General features: G+C 41.6%; 1 protein-coding gene across 4 annotated transcripts in view; it reads right to left on the reverse strand.

Moving 5' to 3' along the window:
• LOC138818137 (GON-4-like protein) overlaps positions 1-18,220 on the reverse strand; it is an 85,668-nt gene that overhangs the window by 22,326 nt on the left and 45,122 nt on the right. For all 4 annotated transcript variants that reach the window (XM_070009060.1, XM_070009059.1, XM_070009061.1 and 1 more), the window contains 3 exons: positions 17,749-17,835; positions 15,204-15,375; positions 12,965-13,109 (listed from right to left, as the gene is read on the reverse strand). In XM_070009060.1, coding sequence (XP_069865161.1) covers positions 12,965-13,109; positions 15,204-15,375; positions 17,749-17,835 — 404 coding nt within the window. The remainder of the gene's footprint in view (positions 1-12,964; positions 13,110-15,203; positions 15,376-17,748; positions 17,836-18,220) is intronic.

Below are 18,220 nucleotides of genomic sequence, written 5' to 3' on the forward strand. Positions count from 1 at the left end.
ACGTAAGTTTAGAGGAGGGCCAAGATGGCAATGGAACAAGCGGGAAACACCACACTCTCTCCAACCAAACAGAGAGTTCAGGTTTCAACACTCCATTTCTCCAAGAGTCTGACGACCAACAACAACAAAAAGGCCTAATACCCAGAGAGATATAGGAAGTGAAAAAAAGAAAAGAAAAAAAACTTCAGAACCTACACAAAGATGGTAAAGCAGGAAGACCCTTCCCCCACCCCTTGCTGGCAGCATGTCTCTGCGCCAAGCCACCCAAGTGGCCTGGCCCAGGACCCACTGGGAACCACAGAGCCACAACAGTCCCAAGATTCCCAGAAGACTCCCAAGAGCCGGTGCCAACCCAGAGGGTGCAAACAGAGACAGAAAATGAAGAGCTCAGAACCGCAGGAAGACCCCCTCCCCTACTCCTCACCCCAGCTCAGCTCCACATCATCCTGCCAAAGCACCCTGGCCCACGGTGGCTGGGGACCCCAGAACCAAAGCAGTCCGGTCTATAGAAGGCCACCACAGAAAACGGCCACAGCGCTGACCCAGACAGCATAAACAGAGGCAGAGACTGTGAAACACAAACCCAGCCCACACCACCACCCAGCACAGCCCACACGGAACATGGTGGTGACCAACAACCTACAGCACACAAAAACAGCAATCTGCCACAGTATCACTGGACGGCTCATAACTAGCTCTAAGATAAGTTAGTACCCCACAGGGTACGCCTCCCCCCATCCCCGCCATGGGAGACCAGTACTGGTGGTAACCCCCAGAACTTGACTTGGACCCGTCCCTCTACCACCTGGGCTAAAGGTCCTATGGAAGCTGGGAACTGTGCAAGCACCCCAGCAACCAGCAGCAAACACTCCCCAATCTCCCCCCCCCCCAACCAGGCTTGACCAAGAGTGCCCCTGGGAGGGAGGGAGAGCAGTCTAGGCTGCTGGTCCTTAACTGAAGGTGAGAACTGCCTGGGATCTCCAGCAGGCAGCTGAAGGAGCCCTACCTGTATCCCAGGTGGGAGCCAAGCTGTCTGAACCACTTGTCCTTACTAGTTAGGATCTAAGCACTTATCGCAGCAGAAGGGGGAGTGTGTCTATCCACCAGAACAAGCCCTCTCTGTGTCCCAGGTGGGAGCCCAAGCTGTCTGAACCGCTTGACCCTGACTGGTCAGGATCTGAGTGCACACCACAGCAGAGGAGGGGAGTGTGTCTACCCACCAGAATCTAAGAGTGAGCCCTACATGTGTCAGACCAGCAGCTGAAAAGCAGTCCCTCCCCCAACAGAACTGAGACCAGGTAAAGTTCTCTCAACCAGCCCAGGGCTGAGAACAAGCTTCATCAATTAATCCAGGAACCAATCCAGAACCAAGCAAAGACAGCCACCTAGTGACCAAAACAGTCAGAGTCTGGACTTGGTCTCCAATAATCCCTGAATCCACATGTGAAAATCACAGCCAAAAATTACATGATTCATCAACTGCCAAGACAGCAAACCAAACTCAAAGGCCAGCGGCCACCCAGGGAAGAACTCCAGTGGAAGCAAAAAAGGAATGGAAGACAAATGCTACATCCAAGAGAGGACAGAGACAATGACTCAAGAATTAAAGTGAGAAATGGATCAGAAATTTAAAGAACAGGGCTGGGAAGGTGGCTCAGTGGTAGAGCGCTTGCCTTGCATGCATGAGGCCCTGGGTTCGATTCCTCAGCACCACATAAGCGAAAAGAAAAAAAGCCAGAAGTGGCGCTGTGGCTCAAGTGGTACAGCACTAGCCTTGAGCTGAAGAGCTGAGGGACAGCGCCCAAGCCCAGAGTTCAGGCCCCACGAAAAAAAAAAAAAAAGAAATTTAAAGAACAAAGAAATGAATTAGCAAAAGAGATCCAGGATTTCAAACAAGAAATGCATTAAAAAATGGATGCAGTATACACCTTGCTAAAAGATGAGATTAATACTCTGAGAACTGACATAGAAATCATAAATGGCTCAATTTCCTCCATGCAAACCACAATGGAAGACGCCGCAGGTAATAGAGTGAATGAAATGGAAAACAGAATATCAGATACTGAAGACAAAATGCAGGAACTGGGAAAAAAAAGTTACAGATATGGAAAACGCACTCAAAATATGCCAAGAAATTTAACTGTTGTGTAATTGGGGTGGACAAACGTAAGGAATACCAGAATAGAGGAATGCAACACTTTTTCAATAAGATCATCACTAAAAATTTTCCCAGTCTTAAATCTTACCTACATAACAGAGGCTTACAGAACACCGAACAAGCAGGATCCCAGGAGGAACACTGCTAGGCACATTATAGTAAAAATTCTAGATTTCAGCACTAAAGAAACAATCTCTCACCGGGCGCTGGTGGCTCACGCCTGTAATCCTAGCTACTCAGGAGGCTGAGATCTGAGGATCGCGGTTCAAAGCCAGCCCGGGCAGGAAAGACCGTGAGACTCCTATCTCCAATAAACCACCAGAAAACCGGAAGTGGCACTGTAGCTCAAGTGGTAGAGTGCTCGCCTTGAGCTGAAGAGCTGAGGGACAGCGCCCAGGCCCAGAGTTCAAGCCCCACGACCGACCAAAAAAAAAAAAAAAGAAAGAAACAATTTCTCATGCAGCAAAGAAGGAGCTACACTACATGGGGAAAAAATTAGAATCACTACGGATCTCTCCACACAGAACGCAAGGAAAGCCTGGGAAAATACCATCTGAGCCCTGAGAACCAGTAACTGCCAGTCCAGACTGGTATATCCAGTGAAGCTAGCATTCACTTTCAACAGAGAAACTAAAATTTTTAATAGAAAAGAAAAACTAAATGAATTCATAAACAATAAGCTAGCATTACAAAGAATGCTAAGAGGGAGATTACAATCTGAAGAAAACAATCAAGATCAGGGATCCATATCAGAAAGATATCACTAGATCAACTTAGTAAACCCAGGAGGAAAGGAAAGAAGAAAAACTTAGGAAAGCAGGAAAATGACAGGAAACACAATACACCTCTCTATAATAACCATAAATATTAATAGACTCAATTTACCAATCAAAAGAAAAAGAACTGCAGACTGAATCAGAAAACAAGATACATCAATTTGTCTTCAAAAGACTTATCTCACAGCCAAAGATAAAAACAAACTCCGAGTAAAAGGCTGCAGGAAGATCTACCATGCAAATGCTCCCAACAAGAAGGTAGGAGTTAGGGGCTGGGAAGGTGGCTCAGTGATAGAGTGCTTGCCTTGCATGCCTGAGGCCCTGGGTTCGATTCCTCAGCACCACATAAAGAAAAAAGCCGGAAGTAGCACTGTGACTCAAGTGGTAGAGCGTTGGCCTTGAGCTGAAGAGCTGAGGGACAGCACCCAGGCCCAGAGTTCAGGCCCCACGACCGGACCCCTCAAAAAAAAAAAAAAAAAGAAGGTAGGAGTTGCCATCCTGATATCTGATAAAATAAACTTTACATTAAAATCATTACAAAAAGACAAGAAAGGGCACTACATATTAATACAGGGAACAATCCAAGAAGAGGATATCACCATTGTCCATCTATACTCTCCAAACATTGGTGCACCCAAATATGTTAAGCAAATACTCTCAGACTTACAGGAAAAGATAGCTCTAAATACAATAATATTAGGAGACTTTAATACTCCACTCTTACCAAAGGACAGTTCTACCAACCAGAGAATTGGCAAAGACATCTCCAAATTAAGTGATGCCCTATCTCAAGTGGACTTAACTGACATATATTGTTTTCTAGCCAACAACAATACATACTCTTCTCAGCAGCCCATGGAACTTTCTACAAAATAGATCGTATCTTAGTTCATATAAGGAATTTAAGCAAATACAAGAAAGTCAACATAATCCCCTGTAATCTATGTGACCATAGTGAAATCAAACTAGTTCTCAATAACAAAGCATACAACAGAAATCACTCAAACACATGGAAATTAAACAGCACACTTCTGAGCAACACCTGGGTCACAGAAGAAATTAAATGATTTTAAAAGTTCCTACAATTCAATGAAAATGAATACACATCACAAAGAAATCTGTGGGATATGGCAAAAGCAGTCCTGAGGGGCAAATTTATTGCTCTCAGTGCACCTATCAAGAAAACAGAGACAGATCAAGTAAATAATCTAAAACTGCTAGAGAAAGAAGAAAATGTTAAACCTAAACTTACTAGATGGAGTGAGATAACCAAAATAAAACTGCTAAAGAAACAAGAAAATGTTAAACCCAAACTTACTAGATGGAGTGAGATAACCAAAATAAAATGAGATAGAGACTAAGAAAACTTTAAAATTAATAAAACAAAAGGCTGGTTTTTTGACAAAATTAATAAAATTGATGGACCTCTGGCAAGATTAACTAAAAAAAGAAAAGAGGAGACCCAAATCAATAAGACCAGGGATGCCACGGGAAAAATTACAACAATTACCCAAGACATCCAAACAATTATAAAGAACTATTTCCAGACTCTATACTCACTAAGGAAGAAAAACCTAGCAGAAATGGATGAATATCTAGAGAAATACAAATTGCCCAAACTGAACCAAAAAGAAATAAATCAATTAATAAGCCAACAACTCACAATGAGATAGAGGAAGAAATCAGAAGTCTTCCAACAAGGAAAAGCCCAGGACTGGATGGATTCACTACGGAATTCTATAAGACCTTTAAAGAGGAACTAATACCCATACTCCTCAAGTTCTTCCAAGGAATAGAAACAGAGGGAGCAATCCCAAACTCATTCTATAAAGCTAATAGCACACTCATACCCAAACCAGGCAAAGACTCAATAAAAAAAAGAGAACCACAGACCAATCTCTTTGATGAACACAGAAGCAAAGCTCCTCAATAAAATTTTAGCCAATAGGGCTGGGAAGGTGGCTTAGTGGTAGAGTGCTTGCCATATATGCATGAGGCCCTGGGTTTGATTCCTCAGCACCACATATGCAGAAAAAACCGGAAGTGGTGCTGTGACTCAAGTGGGAGAGTGCTAGCCTTGAGATGAAGAGCTGAGGGACAGCGCCCAGGCCCAGAGTTCAGGCCCCACAACCGATAAAATAAACTTTACATTAAAAAAAAAGCTCTGGAGAAAACAGGACTAGAAGGAACATTCCTTAACACAATAAAAGTCTTATACAACAGACCAATAGCCAATATTATACTTAATGGGGAAAACTGCAACCAATTCCCTTAAAAACAGGAACAAGACAAGGATGCCTACTCTTTCTACTCCTCTTCAATATAGTTCTGGAAACCTTAGCCAGAGCAATAAGGTAAGAAAAAGACATTAAAGGGATCTGCATAGGGGAGGAGAAGTTAAAATATCCCTTTTTGCAGATGACATGATATTGTATCTTAACGATCCCAAAAGCTCCACCTCCAAACTCTTAGAGCTTATAAACACTTTGTTAAAGTAGCAGGACACAAAATTAACCAACAAAAATTAATCACCTTTCTGTACACCAACAATGTACAAGCAGAAAGGGAAATCAAGGAAACAACCCCATTCACAATAACCTCAAAAAAAAAATCTAGGAATTAACCTAATCAAAGATGTAAAGGATCAATTTAATGAAAACTATAAAAGCCTAAAAAAATAAATCATACAGGACACCAGGAAATGGAAAGACCTCCATGTTCTTGGATAGGCAGAATTAATATAGTGAAAATGGCCATACTGCCAAAATTGATATATAAATTCAATGCAATTCCCATTAAAATCCCAATGATGTACTTTACTGAAATAGAGAAAACAGTCCAAAAATTCATATGGAACAACAAAAGACCTAGAATAGCCAAAGCAATTCTAGACAAAAGAAAGAATGCAGAGGGATCACGATACCAGATTTCAAGCTCTACTAAAGAGCCATAATAACAAAGACAGCTTGGTAATGGTACAAAAAAAGACTCAAAGACCAATGGAACAGATTAGAAGACCCAGAAATAAAACCACATACCTACAGGGGCTGAGAAGGTGGCTCAGTGGTAGAGCCCTTGCCTTGCATGCCTGAGGCCCTGGGTTGGATTCCTCAGCACCACATAAGCAAAAAAAGAAAAAAGCCAGAAGTGGCCCTGTGGCTCAAGTGGCAGAGCGCTAGCCTTGAGCTGAAGAGCTGAGGGACAGCACCCAGGCCCAGAATTCAGGCCCCACAACTGGACCCAAAAACAAAACAAAAACAAAAACCACATACCTACAGTCAGTTGATATTTGACAAAGAAGCCAAAGACATACAGTGGAAGAAGCATGGCCTCTTCAACTATTGGTTCTGGAAAAACTGGGCAGCCACATGCAGAAAATTAATAGTGCACAGCCTGTCACCATGTATTAACATCAACTCAAAATGGATTAAAGACCTCAACATCAAACCTGATACTCTGAAACTATTGCAGGACAGAGTAGGAGAGACACTTGAACTTATAAACACAGTAAGGAACTTCCTGAACAGAGTCCCAGGGTCACAATATGGGAGAGAGACTCGATAAACGTGTCACAACATATTGGAGAGAGACTCGATAAAAAGTTTCTGCATAGCTAAAGAAACAGCAACCAAACTAGAAAGACAGCCAACTAATTGGGGAAAAAAAAATATTTATCAGCAATATATCAGACAAGAGCCTAATATCAAGAAACTAACCCCTCCCAAATCTAACAAACCAATCATTAAATGGGCAAAGGAGCTAAAGAGAGACTTCTCAGAAGAGGAAAAAAAAAGGCAAAGAAATACATGAGAAAATGTTCCTCATCCCTGGCTGTAACGGAAATGCAAATAAAAACAACCTTAAGATACTACCTTACCCCAGTCAGAATGGCCCACATCCTAAATTCAGCCAAGGACAATTGCTGGAGGGGATGCAGAGAAAGAGGAACTCTACTGCACTGCTGTTGGCAATGTACACTAATACAACTACTTTGGAAAGCAGTATGGAGGTATCTCAGAAAGCTGAATATAGACCCACCTATACCACTCCTAGGCATCTACCCTGAGCAAAGGAACCAGGATACAAGGACACACGCATCTCCATGTTCGTTGCAACACTGTTCACAATAGCCAAGATATGGAAACAACCCAGATGCCCCACTACAGATGAGTGGATCCAAAACTGTGGTACCTATATACAATGGAATATTATGTAGCCATTAGAAAGGACAAAATAATGGCATCTGCAGGGAAATGGATGGAACTAGAGCAAATCATTTTAAGCAAAGAGACAAACAGCACATAGTCTCCCTGATATGTGGATGCTAAAAGCCAAAATGCAAGGAGATATAACAAAGTAAACAGGACTCGAGAAACAAGACTTCCTCTCATTTTGTCATTGCTAAATTACTCTGTGCTCTTGACAACATATATCGTATATGTATGTGCATATTTGAGGGAAGCTGGGAGGAGGACATAGAATCAGAGAGAAACGGGAAAACATTACAACAGGGGGGCCCATCAACTGCACTGGACATAGATGAAAATGAACTAAGCAACTCAAAGGCAATGATGGGAGGGAGGGAATGAGAGGGAAAGAGGGAACAGCTTACACTAGGCAAAAGGAAATATAAACATCACCTGATGTGGAAGAAATAATTGTATTGTCAAAACTCATAGAATTCACAAACTTTATAGACCATAATGACAATTTGCCTTGTGAAAGTTAAAATGTGTTTGTGACTTTAACTATCACTATTCCAAAATACTGTGAAATATATGAAATTTATGTAATCACCTAATCTCAATAAAAAAATTATTTTTTAAAAAAGTTTAAATAAATTTGAAAGAAATACAAAAGAAGAATCATTCTTCCAGGTGCTGGCTCACACTCAGCTCAGCTCAGCTCAGCTCAGCAGGCTGAGATCTGAGGATCACGCTTTGAAGCCAGCCCAGGCAGCAAAGTCCATGAGACTCTTATCTCCCTGTTGGTTACTATGTACAAGCATTAACTCAAAATGGATCAAAGACCTCAATGTTCTACTTGAAACTTTGAGGGGCTGGGAAGATGGCTCAGTGGTAGAGCACTTGCCTTGCCTGCATGAAGCCCTGGGTTCGATTCCTCAGCACCACATAAGCAAAAAAAAAAAAAGCTGGAAGTGGCGCTGTGGCTCAAGTGGTAGAGCGCTAGCCTTGAGCTGAAGAGCTGAGGGACAGTGCCCAAGCCCAGAATTCAGGCCCCACGACAGGATCCAAAAAACAAAAACAAAACAAAACAAAAAAACCAACTTGAAACTTTGAAATTACTTCAGGCTTTTTTTGTTTGTTTTTTGTTTGTTTTTTTGTTTTTGTCGGTCGTGGGCTTGAACTCTGGGCCTGGGCGCTGTCCCTCAGCTCTTCAGCTCAAGGCTAGCACTCTACCACTTGAGCCACAGCACCACTTCCTGAAATTACTTCAAGAGGGAGTAGGAGAATCACTAGAACTCATAGGCACAAGCAGAAACTTTTTGAAAAGAGTCTGAGGGGCACAACAGATTGGAGAGAAACAAATGGGATTACATCAAAATGAAAAGTTTTTGCACAGCAAAGAACACAGTTACTAAACTAGAAAGATAGCTAACAGACTAGGGAAAGATCTTTACCAGCAATACATCAAAGTCTTAGTATCAAAAATATACAAGGAGCTCCCTGGCCATAAAAGGTAATGCAAATCAAACAATTCTGTTTTTTTTTTTGTTTTTTTTTTTTTTTCGCCCGTTGTGGGGCCTGAACTCTGGGCCTGGGCACTGTCCCTCAGCTCTTCAGCTCAAGGCAAGCGCTCTACCACTGAGTCACAGGGCCACTTCCGGCTTTTTCTGCTTATGTGGTACTGAGGAATCGAACCCAGGGCCTCATGCATTGCAAGGCAAGCTCTCTACCACTGAGCCACCTTCCCAGCCCTTAAACAATTCTGAGATTCATCTTACCTTAGTTAGATTGGCCAACATTGTGAATTCGAACAACAAATGTTGACGAGGATGTAGGGAAAAAGGAACCCTATTGCATTATTGGTGGGAATGTAAACTACTATAACCACTCTGGACAGCAGTCTGAAGATTCCTCAAAAAACTAAACTTAGATCTTCCCTACAACCCAGCCATATTACTCCTGGGCATCTACACAGAATATTTCAAGCCAGGATGCCATAAAGACACTGTCACATCCATGTTCACTACTGCATTATTCACAATAGCCAAGTTGTGGAAACAGTCCAGATGCCCAACAATAGATGAGTGGATTCAAAAAATGTGGTACCTGAACACAATAGAATTTTATACAGCCATTAGAAAGAATACTAATATGTCATTTGCAGGGAAATGGAGGGACATAGAACAAATCTTGTTAAGTGAGGTAAGCCAAGCTCAGAGAGACAAAATGATGCATGTTTTCTCTCATATGATGAAGCTAGGTCTAAATACCAGGACATAATAAATTATGGAGGTCTGTAGGCATCATACACAATGAGAACAAAGAAGACTCCCCTTGGTAGAGGAGCAGAAAGGCACAATGCTTATGTGCATCTGATCATACAAAATATTTATTGAGGGGCTGGGAAGGTGGCTCAGTGGTAGAGTGCTTGTCTTGCATGCATGAGGCCCTGGGTTCGATTCCTCAGCACCACATAAGCAAAAAGAAAAAAAGCAGGAAGTGGCGCTGTGGCTCAAGTGGTAGAGGGCTAACCTTGAGCTGAATTGCTGAAGGATAGTGCCCAGGCCCAGAGTTCAGGCCCCATGACTGGACCCCCCACAAAATATTTATTGAACTTGGGCACCAGTGGCTCACGCCTGTAATCCTAGCTACTGAGGATGGCAGTTCAAAGCCAGACTGGGCAGGAAAGTCCCCATGAGACTCTTATCTCTAATTAATCACTAGAAACCCAGAAGTGGCCTTGTGGCTCAAGTGGTAGAGCACTAACCTTGAGCTCCCAAGCCCAGAGTTCAAGTCCCACAACCAAAAAAAAACAAAAATCAAAAAACAAAATATTTAATGAAATGAACTCCAGGAAATAAAAACAAGAGGTCTTTTCTGGCTTGTTTTTTCTTATCATTCCTTTTTGTACTGTTTATTCATTTACATGTCTTTGGGTGTGTATGGAGAGACAAAGGGTGAACAAATGCAGTATTGGTACTCATTGGACAGTATGTTGAAAATGAACTATACAATTTATAGGTGGGGATAGGAGGAGAAGAGAGAGAGCAAAGGAATGAGTGACATTACCCAAAAAGAAATGTGCTCTTTACCTGACTTACGTAATTTTAACCCCTCTGTACATCACCTTTATAATAACAATAAAAAGTTTTTTAAAAAGGCAAAACATAAAATTGTTAGTAGTAGTCATACAAGAAATGCAGAGCTGAGCGGCGATGGCTCATGCCTGTAATCCTAGCTACACAGGAGGCTGAGATCTGAGGACTGAGGTTCAAAGTCAGCCCAGACAGAAAGGCCAGGCCATGAGACTCTTATCTCCAATAAACCACTCAGAAAACCAGAAGTGGCACCAAGGCTCAAGTGGTAGAGTTTTAGCCTTGAACTGAAAAGCTGCTGGACAGTGCCCAGGCCCAGAGTTCAAGACCCGTGACTGACAAGAAAGACAAAGAGATAAAGAGAGAGACAGAGACAGAGAGACAGAGAGACGGAGGGAGGGAGGGAGGGAGGGAGGAAGGACGGAAGGAAGGAAGGCAGGAAGGAAGTAAGGAAGAAAGGAAGGAATGCAGGCAGACAGAAGTGACTCATCTATGTCTACTACTTGGGAAGTTGAGATTGGGAGGATCACCATTCAAGGTCAGCCCAGGCAGAAAAGTTTGCAAGACTACTTCTCAATAAATAGCTGGCACAGTGGCATGTACATGTTATCCTAGCTTTGTAGAAGGATACTCCAGGGCAGCCCAGGCAGAAAGTTTACAAGATCTGCTTCCTAACCAACAGCTGTGCACACTGATTCAAACCTATCATCCTGTCCAGGATACCATCTCAACAAAAGAAGCTGAGTTAGCCAGGCACCATTGGCTCTCAACTATAATCCTAACTACTCAGAAAGCTGAGATCTGAGGATCACAGATAAGCCAGTCCACGCAGAAATGTCTGTGAGACTCTTATCTCCAATTAACCACCAAAATGCCAGAAACGGAGCTGTAGCTCTAGTGGCAGAGCATTAGTCTTGAGCATAAAAGCTTAGGACAGCACCCAGGACCTGAGTTCAAGACCAAGGAACAACACAAAAAAAGAAATAAAGGGGCTGGGAAGTTGGCTCAGTGGTAGAGCGCTTGCCTTGCATGCCTGAGGCCCTGGGTTTGATTCCTCAGCACCACATAAGCAAAAAGAAAAAAGCCGGAAGTGGCGCCGTGGCTCAAGTGGTAGAGCTCTAGCCTTGAGCTGAAGAGCTGAGGGACAGCGCCCAGGCCCAGAGTTCAGGCCCCATGACCGGACAAAAAAAAAGAAATAAAGGAGGAAAGAAATCTCTTTTGTATTTGAGCTGATCAAAAATTTGCTATCAGCAGTCTTTTACTGCTATTTCCTGCATGGGGAGTAGGAAATGTTTCTCATACCAACTATTCATTCATTCATATTTATTCATTCATTTATTTATTTATTGGTCTGTCGTGGGGCTTTGAACTCTGGGCCTGGGCGCTGTCCCTCAGCCCTTCAGCTCAAGGCTAGCTCTTTACCACTTGAGCCACATCACCACTTCTAGGAAATGTTTCTCTATTTCTCCATACTTTAAATACTTGCTAAAACTAAGCTAGAGAGGAAAAGAAGATTTACTGTCCATTGAGTTATTGCTACTTCTTACTAATTTCTTTATAAGTAGTACTGCAAAGGTTAGAGGCATAAAATTCTGCCTTTGATCTTCCTCCCTCTTCAAATACCTTGACTTTAATTCACTAGAGGGAGTAAATATTCTAAACATAGAAGGGAAAATCAATACTGAGAAACACGGTTTCTGACTTTCATCAGGCATGAAGACTAATTCTTTTTTTTTCTTTCTCTCTCTGACAATATTGACTGTTGAACTAAGGACCTCATACTTGTTAAGCCGGTATTCTACCACTGAGCCATGGCTTTCTTGCACTGGTATTTTCAAGGTAGGGTTTGTGGGTTTTTTTGTTTTGCGTGCGTGCGTGCGTGCGTGTGTGTGCGTGTGTGTGTTCAGGGCCTGGTAACTGTCCCTGAACTTCTTTTGCTCAAGGCTAGCATTCTACCACTTGAGCCACAGTGCACTTTGGCTTTTTCTGTTTATGTGGTACTGAGGAATCAAACCCTTGGCTTCATGCATGCTATGCAAGCCATCTACCACCAAGCCATATTCCCAGCCCTGAGGGTCTTGATTTTAATGCCTAGGCTAGTCAGAGCTTTGATCCAATACTTGTGTTTCCCCTTGTCACTGGGGATGACAGGTACATGCTACTTCACCCAGCTGTAGCTGAAATACCAGGTGGCATATGCCACTATGTCTAGCCACTGATTGAGATAGAGAGTTGCAAACTTCTTGACCGGGGCTCGCCTCAAACCATACCCTTCAACTTCTATCTTCCAGGTAGCTACGATTATAGGTTAGAGCCACCATGCCCAGGAAGAGTAATTCTTTTTTTCAGTTGTATAGATTAGAATTTAGTGATTAAGACCTGGAGGCATAGTTCAAGTAGCTGAAGGAGCACTGAGTTAAACCCTAGTACACAAACACACAGACATACACACACACACACACACACACACACACACACACACACACACACACACACACACACACACACACACACACACACACACACACACACACACACACACACACACACACACACACACACACATCTTTCTGCTACTGCTCAAAAATAAAGGACTGGACTAGAGGCATGATTCAAGTGATACAATGTCTACCAGCAAGCAAGCACCAGGGCATAAATTCAATTCCCAGTATCACCAAAAAAACAAACAAAAAACCCTTTATTCCCTTTGGTATACTTTCTTCTTTCAATACTCCACAGTAAACTTACTTGTCCTCAGCTTTGGTGAAGATGATCTTATCCTGAGGATTACTTGCCTTCAGGGAACATATTGGAAGTAGCTCAGGATACATGAAAACCTTGCTTGTGGCCAGTATCCAAGCTACTTGCTTTGGCAAACAGGGAAATTCACCAGCTGAAAGAGAAAATATCTCTGATAAATAGAATACTAGGACCAAAGATAGCTTTCCAAAGTTTGTGAATGCAGTTCGAATTCAGGTAGAACTATCCTTATCTAATCTGACCTGTTCCCACTTACCTAACTTCCTCAAAATAGTTTCCAATCCTCCTCAACTTAACCTAGGCCTAAAAGTAGTACCAACCAATGTCAGTATAAGTTGATACTCTTATCCTTCCTGTGTGGAACATGTTAACATACTAATAACATAAACACTTAGAAAGTACCTAGCAATACCTAGCATATAGTATATGCTTAAAAAATGTTTACCACTTTGCACTTTTAAATCCTTGAATAATAAGAGACTTTCAATAATGTTTTCTCTCTTCTAGGACAAGATTCTAACTTTAATCTCCCTCACAAGTCTGGTATTCCACCTTTTTGTTGCTGTTCCTTTGTGTATTGTTGAATTCAGGGCTTCAAGCTTGATCAGCTGGTGCTCTACCACTTGAACCATGCTGGCTTTTTGCTGTTTATTTTGGAGCTAGAGACTTATACAATTAATTTATTATCTTTAAGTAGTTGTACAAAACATTTCAATTCAACATGTTAGTTTGAGCACAATACTTCTTGATCAGAATCATGCCTTGGAGATGGGGTCTTGTGGATGTTTCTGCTCAGGCTACTTGATCCTCCAGGTCTCAGCCTACTGAGTAGTTGAGATTACAGGCATGAGCCACAAGTGCTTGGCTTTTGTTCCTAGGCTAGCCTCAAACTCGGGGCCCTTGTGCCTCAGCCACCCAAGTGCTGGCATTACAAGCCTGTGTCATTTTATCTGATTCTTACTTACTTTTTATTAAATTCTCCCATATTATTCTTAAGGTTGAGAACAAGAAAACCATGAAATTAATGGGACAGTACATCTGATTCTGTCCCCCTAAGCTTCTGAGGTTTAGGAGCTAACACCTTTCCAGAAACATGAATTACTCTATCCATACTTCTCTTTGTATTAATATTCTTTCTGTATGTCCAGAGGAAAAACACATGGCTGTGAATGTAAAAGTCATTACTACAGTTTGTATTAAATGAAGTTCTTATTACCAATACACAGCTACGCTAATTAAAGAAGGTGGTTATCAGTCTGACCGAATACAGTTAAACTATATTCAACTTGAAAGAAAAGCCCAAACATAAACCTAAATCCAAAATAAATCACAACTGATTTACTATATTAGGAAATAAGTCAGAAGAAATATTTACCTTGAGGAAGAAAGGAAATATATATACATATACACACATATATATATATATAAACACTAAGCCAATGAAAAATAGAAATTAAACTTACATTTAGTTATAAGGTTATATATTTGGCAAATGCGTAACATCTCTGACTTTGTGTCTAATTCCATATCTACAGTTCATTCAGAATGGGTATACCATCTACCCTATTCTACAATAATACAATAATCATGGGAGTAAAATGAGTTGATTCTGAGCTAGTCTCTCAATCCATGAATAAGAGCATAATACCTAAACATTACCAAACTTTACACTTGACTTCCATCTTTTTTGTTCTTTTTTTTTGCCAATCTTGGGGCTTGAACTTAGGGCCCAGGCACTGTCTCTGAGCTTCTTTGTGCTCAAGGCTAATGCTCTATCACTTGAGCCACAGCACTACTTCTGGCTTAATGGAGATAAAAGTCTCACAGATTTTCCTGCCAAGGCTGGCTTCGAGCCGTGATTCTCAGATCTTAGCCTCCTGAGTAGCAACGATTATAGGCATGAGCCACTGGCACCAGGCTTTGACTTCCATCTTTACCAGAGCCCAGTTGTCTTGAATTGACACCTAACACTTCCTAACATCTCATTTAAGCCAATTCTTACCATAAGTTCCACATCTCTACCTGCTCACACTTCTGTTTCTGTCTTCTGCCTCCATACCTTATTTAAGAATGGATATTACCAGGTAACTCTAAAATGTAAAAATACAAAGGAAGGATAAAGAGAGAAGGAAGAAATTTAAAATATTCTATTCCTTATCCCTAGGAAATTATCTGACTTATCTCTCATTGCAAATAAAAACCTGAAGTTAACACATCTGTCCCCTACCAGTCTTCTTGACAGTTTTACGAGGACTCCAGTCAATATGAACATGTGTGTTGAAGTCTTCAATGAGCTGCATAGCTCCCATCAAGTTACAGGGTTGGAACAAGGTCTGAAACTTGGGGTTGAACTGTTGCTGAAGAGTGATGGAGTTTTCAGCAAAGGTTCCCAGTTCTTTCTGGGAAAACAGGACATAAAAAGATCTAAGACAATTCCAGATAATTAATACCAGTAGCCCTTAGCCTCTGAATGCTAAATTATCCTTCTTAGTACAAGATAAATAAAGATAAAAACTAAAGTCTTCTGGGTGCTGGTGGCTCACACCTATAACCCTAGCTACTCATAAGGGTAAGGCTAAGATCTCAGGATTGAGGTTCAAAGCCTGCATTTACCCAGATTGGAAACACCATGAGACTCTTAGCTTCAATTAACCAACAGAAAAGTGGAAGTGTGCTATGACTCAATGATAGAGCAAAGTGATAGAGCCTTGAGCATAAAAGCTCAGAGACAGTACCCATACCATGAGTTCAAGCCCTATGACTGACCAAAAAAAAAAAAAAATTAACATTATTTAACATTATTTTTTAAGGTCTTCTCTTGCTGAGTCAAACTCAAGGAATGTGTGATGTAGTCACTTGCTCTTGTTCTTTTCTTTCTTTCTTTCTTTCTTTTTTTTTTGTCAGTTGTAGGGCGTGAACTCTGGGCCTGGGCACTGTCACTGAGCTCTTCAGCTCAAGGCTAGCACTCTACCACTTGAGCCACAGCGCCACTTCCGGTTTTCTGGTGGTTAATTGGAGATAAGAGTCTTGCAGACTTTCCTGCTGGCTTTGAACCTGATCCTCAGATCTCAGCCTCCTGAGTAGCTAGGATTACAGGTGTGAGCCACTGGCACCTGGCTCCTTGTTCTATTCTTAAAGTGTTGTTAGCCTTGTTTATATACTGTCTAGTTTTCAAGGTACAATTAAGGTCTTCAAGAATGAGGGCTATTCTAATTGTGTGTGTGTGTGCACGCGCGCGTGCACGCGCACACACGCGCGCACGCACACACTGCTCCTGGCACTTAAACTCAGAGCCTGGGAGCTATCTTTAAGCTTTTTTTGCTCAAGGCTAGTGCTCTACCACTTGAGCCACAGCTCCACTACCGGGTTCTTAGTAGCTAACTGGAGATAAGAATGTCACAGACTTTCCTGGCCAAGCTGGCTTTGAACTACAATCCTCAGATCCTTACAGGTGTGTGTCATCCACACCTGGTCTAGTTCTAATTTCTAGTTTTTATCTTCTCTGAATAAATAAAATAACCTCATGATCTTCTGAACACAGTAGTATACTCTGCTAAGTACCAAAGAAGCTAGGACAATTAATAATCTTATCACTCAAACTCCAAAGATATCTGCCAAAAAAGCAAAAGAATCATTGTTATTTGTACCAAAATTATTCTACTACTTTATCTATGCCTCTAGTTCAATTATTTATTTATTTATTTATTTATTTATTTATTTATTTTGGGTCAGGGCTTAAACTCAGGGCCTGGGTGCTGTCCCTAAGCTCCTTTGCTCAAGGCTAGCACGCTACCACTTTGAGCCATGGCACCACTTCTGGTTTTCTAGGGGTTAATTGGAGCTAAGTCTCATAGACTTTGCTGCCTGAACCTTGTTTTGGACCATGATTCTCAGATCTCGGCCTCCTGAGTAACTAGGATTACAGGTGTCAGCCCCTAGGGCCTGGCTCAAATTTAAAATTTATAAACCCTTCTGCATAATTCTTTAAAATTTCATAAACATAAATGAAAAGCAGCCAGGCTGAGATCTGAGGATGGCAGTTCAAAGCCAGCTTGAGCAGGAAAGTCTGTGAGACTCTTATCTCCAAATAACCACCAGAAAACTAGAAGTGGCGCTATGGTTCAAGTGGAAGAGGACTAGCCTTGAGCTGAAGAGCTGAGGGACAGCGCCCAAGCCCAGAGTTCAAGCCTCACGACTGACCAAAAAAAAAAAAAAAAGAAAAGAAAAGCAGTTATAAGTGAACATCTAAAGCAGTATCAGTACCACTCAGGTACTGGGGGGTTATCATCTATAATCCTAGTTGACTAAGAGAATCAGATCTAAAATATCATGGTTCAAAGCTAGCACAGGCAGAAAATTCTGTAAGATTACATCTCCAAAGAAACTAGCAAAAAGCCAGTCTTAAGATATGGCTCAAGGGGTAGAAAATTAGCTGAGAGAGCAAGCAAACAAGCCAAGCTACATGAAGCCCTGAGTTCAAACTTGGTACGCCACCTCCCTCCAAAAAAAAAAGAAAATGTCAGGGTAGATCCAAAGATGGAGATGGTAACATAGTAAGAATGTGAAGGACAGTTTTCCTGATTTCCTGGGAATTTGTGAGTAATATTCTGTCAGTAAATAAAAGAAGCCATAGGACAAAGCAGGCAGTGACCAAAAATATTGGAGAAAATACATGTAGACAATGAAGAGTGAGTAACATTAAATGTGAGGAATGACTTGCCAAGCTAACTTCATACTCAAGTGTATAGAGTTAGGGATATTTAGAACCTTACAAGAAACATTCTGGTGGTACTGGCCTCTGAACTCAGGTTGGGGTTGGAGATGGCGAGAAGGTGAATTTGTGTCAATAGCTGAACATGCTGGAGAGGAAAAGAAATTAAAACATTCATGAACACAAAGACATCTTACCAAGATGTTTCAAATTCATCACACAAATTTTGCTTTCTGGAGATACTATAAGAACAATGTAGGACCTTGACAGAAGAAGTTTAACCTAAGACTAGAGAAAGGAAAAGATTTTGTCTGGTCCTAGATGCCAGTACATTTCAGAATGAAGTCTCCAATTCTGAATATACTTGGGGTCCTTCTAAATTTCTACATGAACCATAACTGACATGAAGCTTCTATGGTATCCATGATTTCGACAGGTAATAGGACAGCTATCCTGACTTTTACAAAGCCACTCGTTTATGGTTTTAGTGCCAGGCCATGAGATGATCCAACCCTAACACCAAGAACAGTCTT

The sequence above is a fragment of the Dipodomys merriami genome, unplaced genomic scaffold, assembly GCF_024711535.1.
Source record: "Dipodomys merriami isolate MVZ:Mamm:240054 unplaced genomic scaffold, mDipMer1.0.p SCAF_718, whole genome shotgun sequence".
NCBI classification, from domain to species: Eukaryota; Metazoa; Chordata; class Mammalia; order Rodentia; family Heteromyidae; genus Dipodomys; species Dipodomys merriami.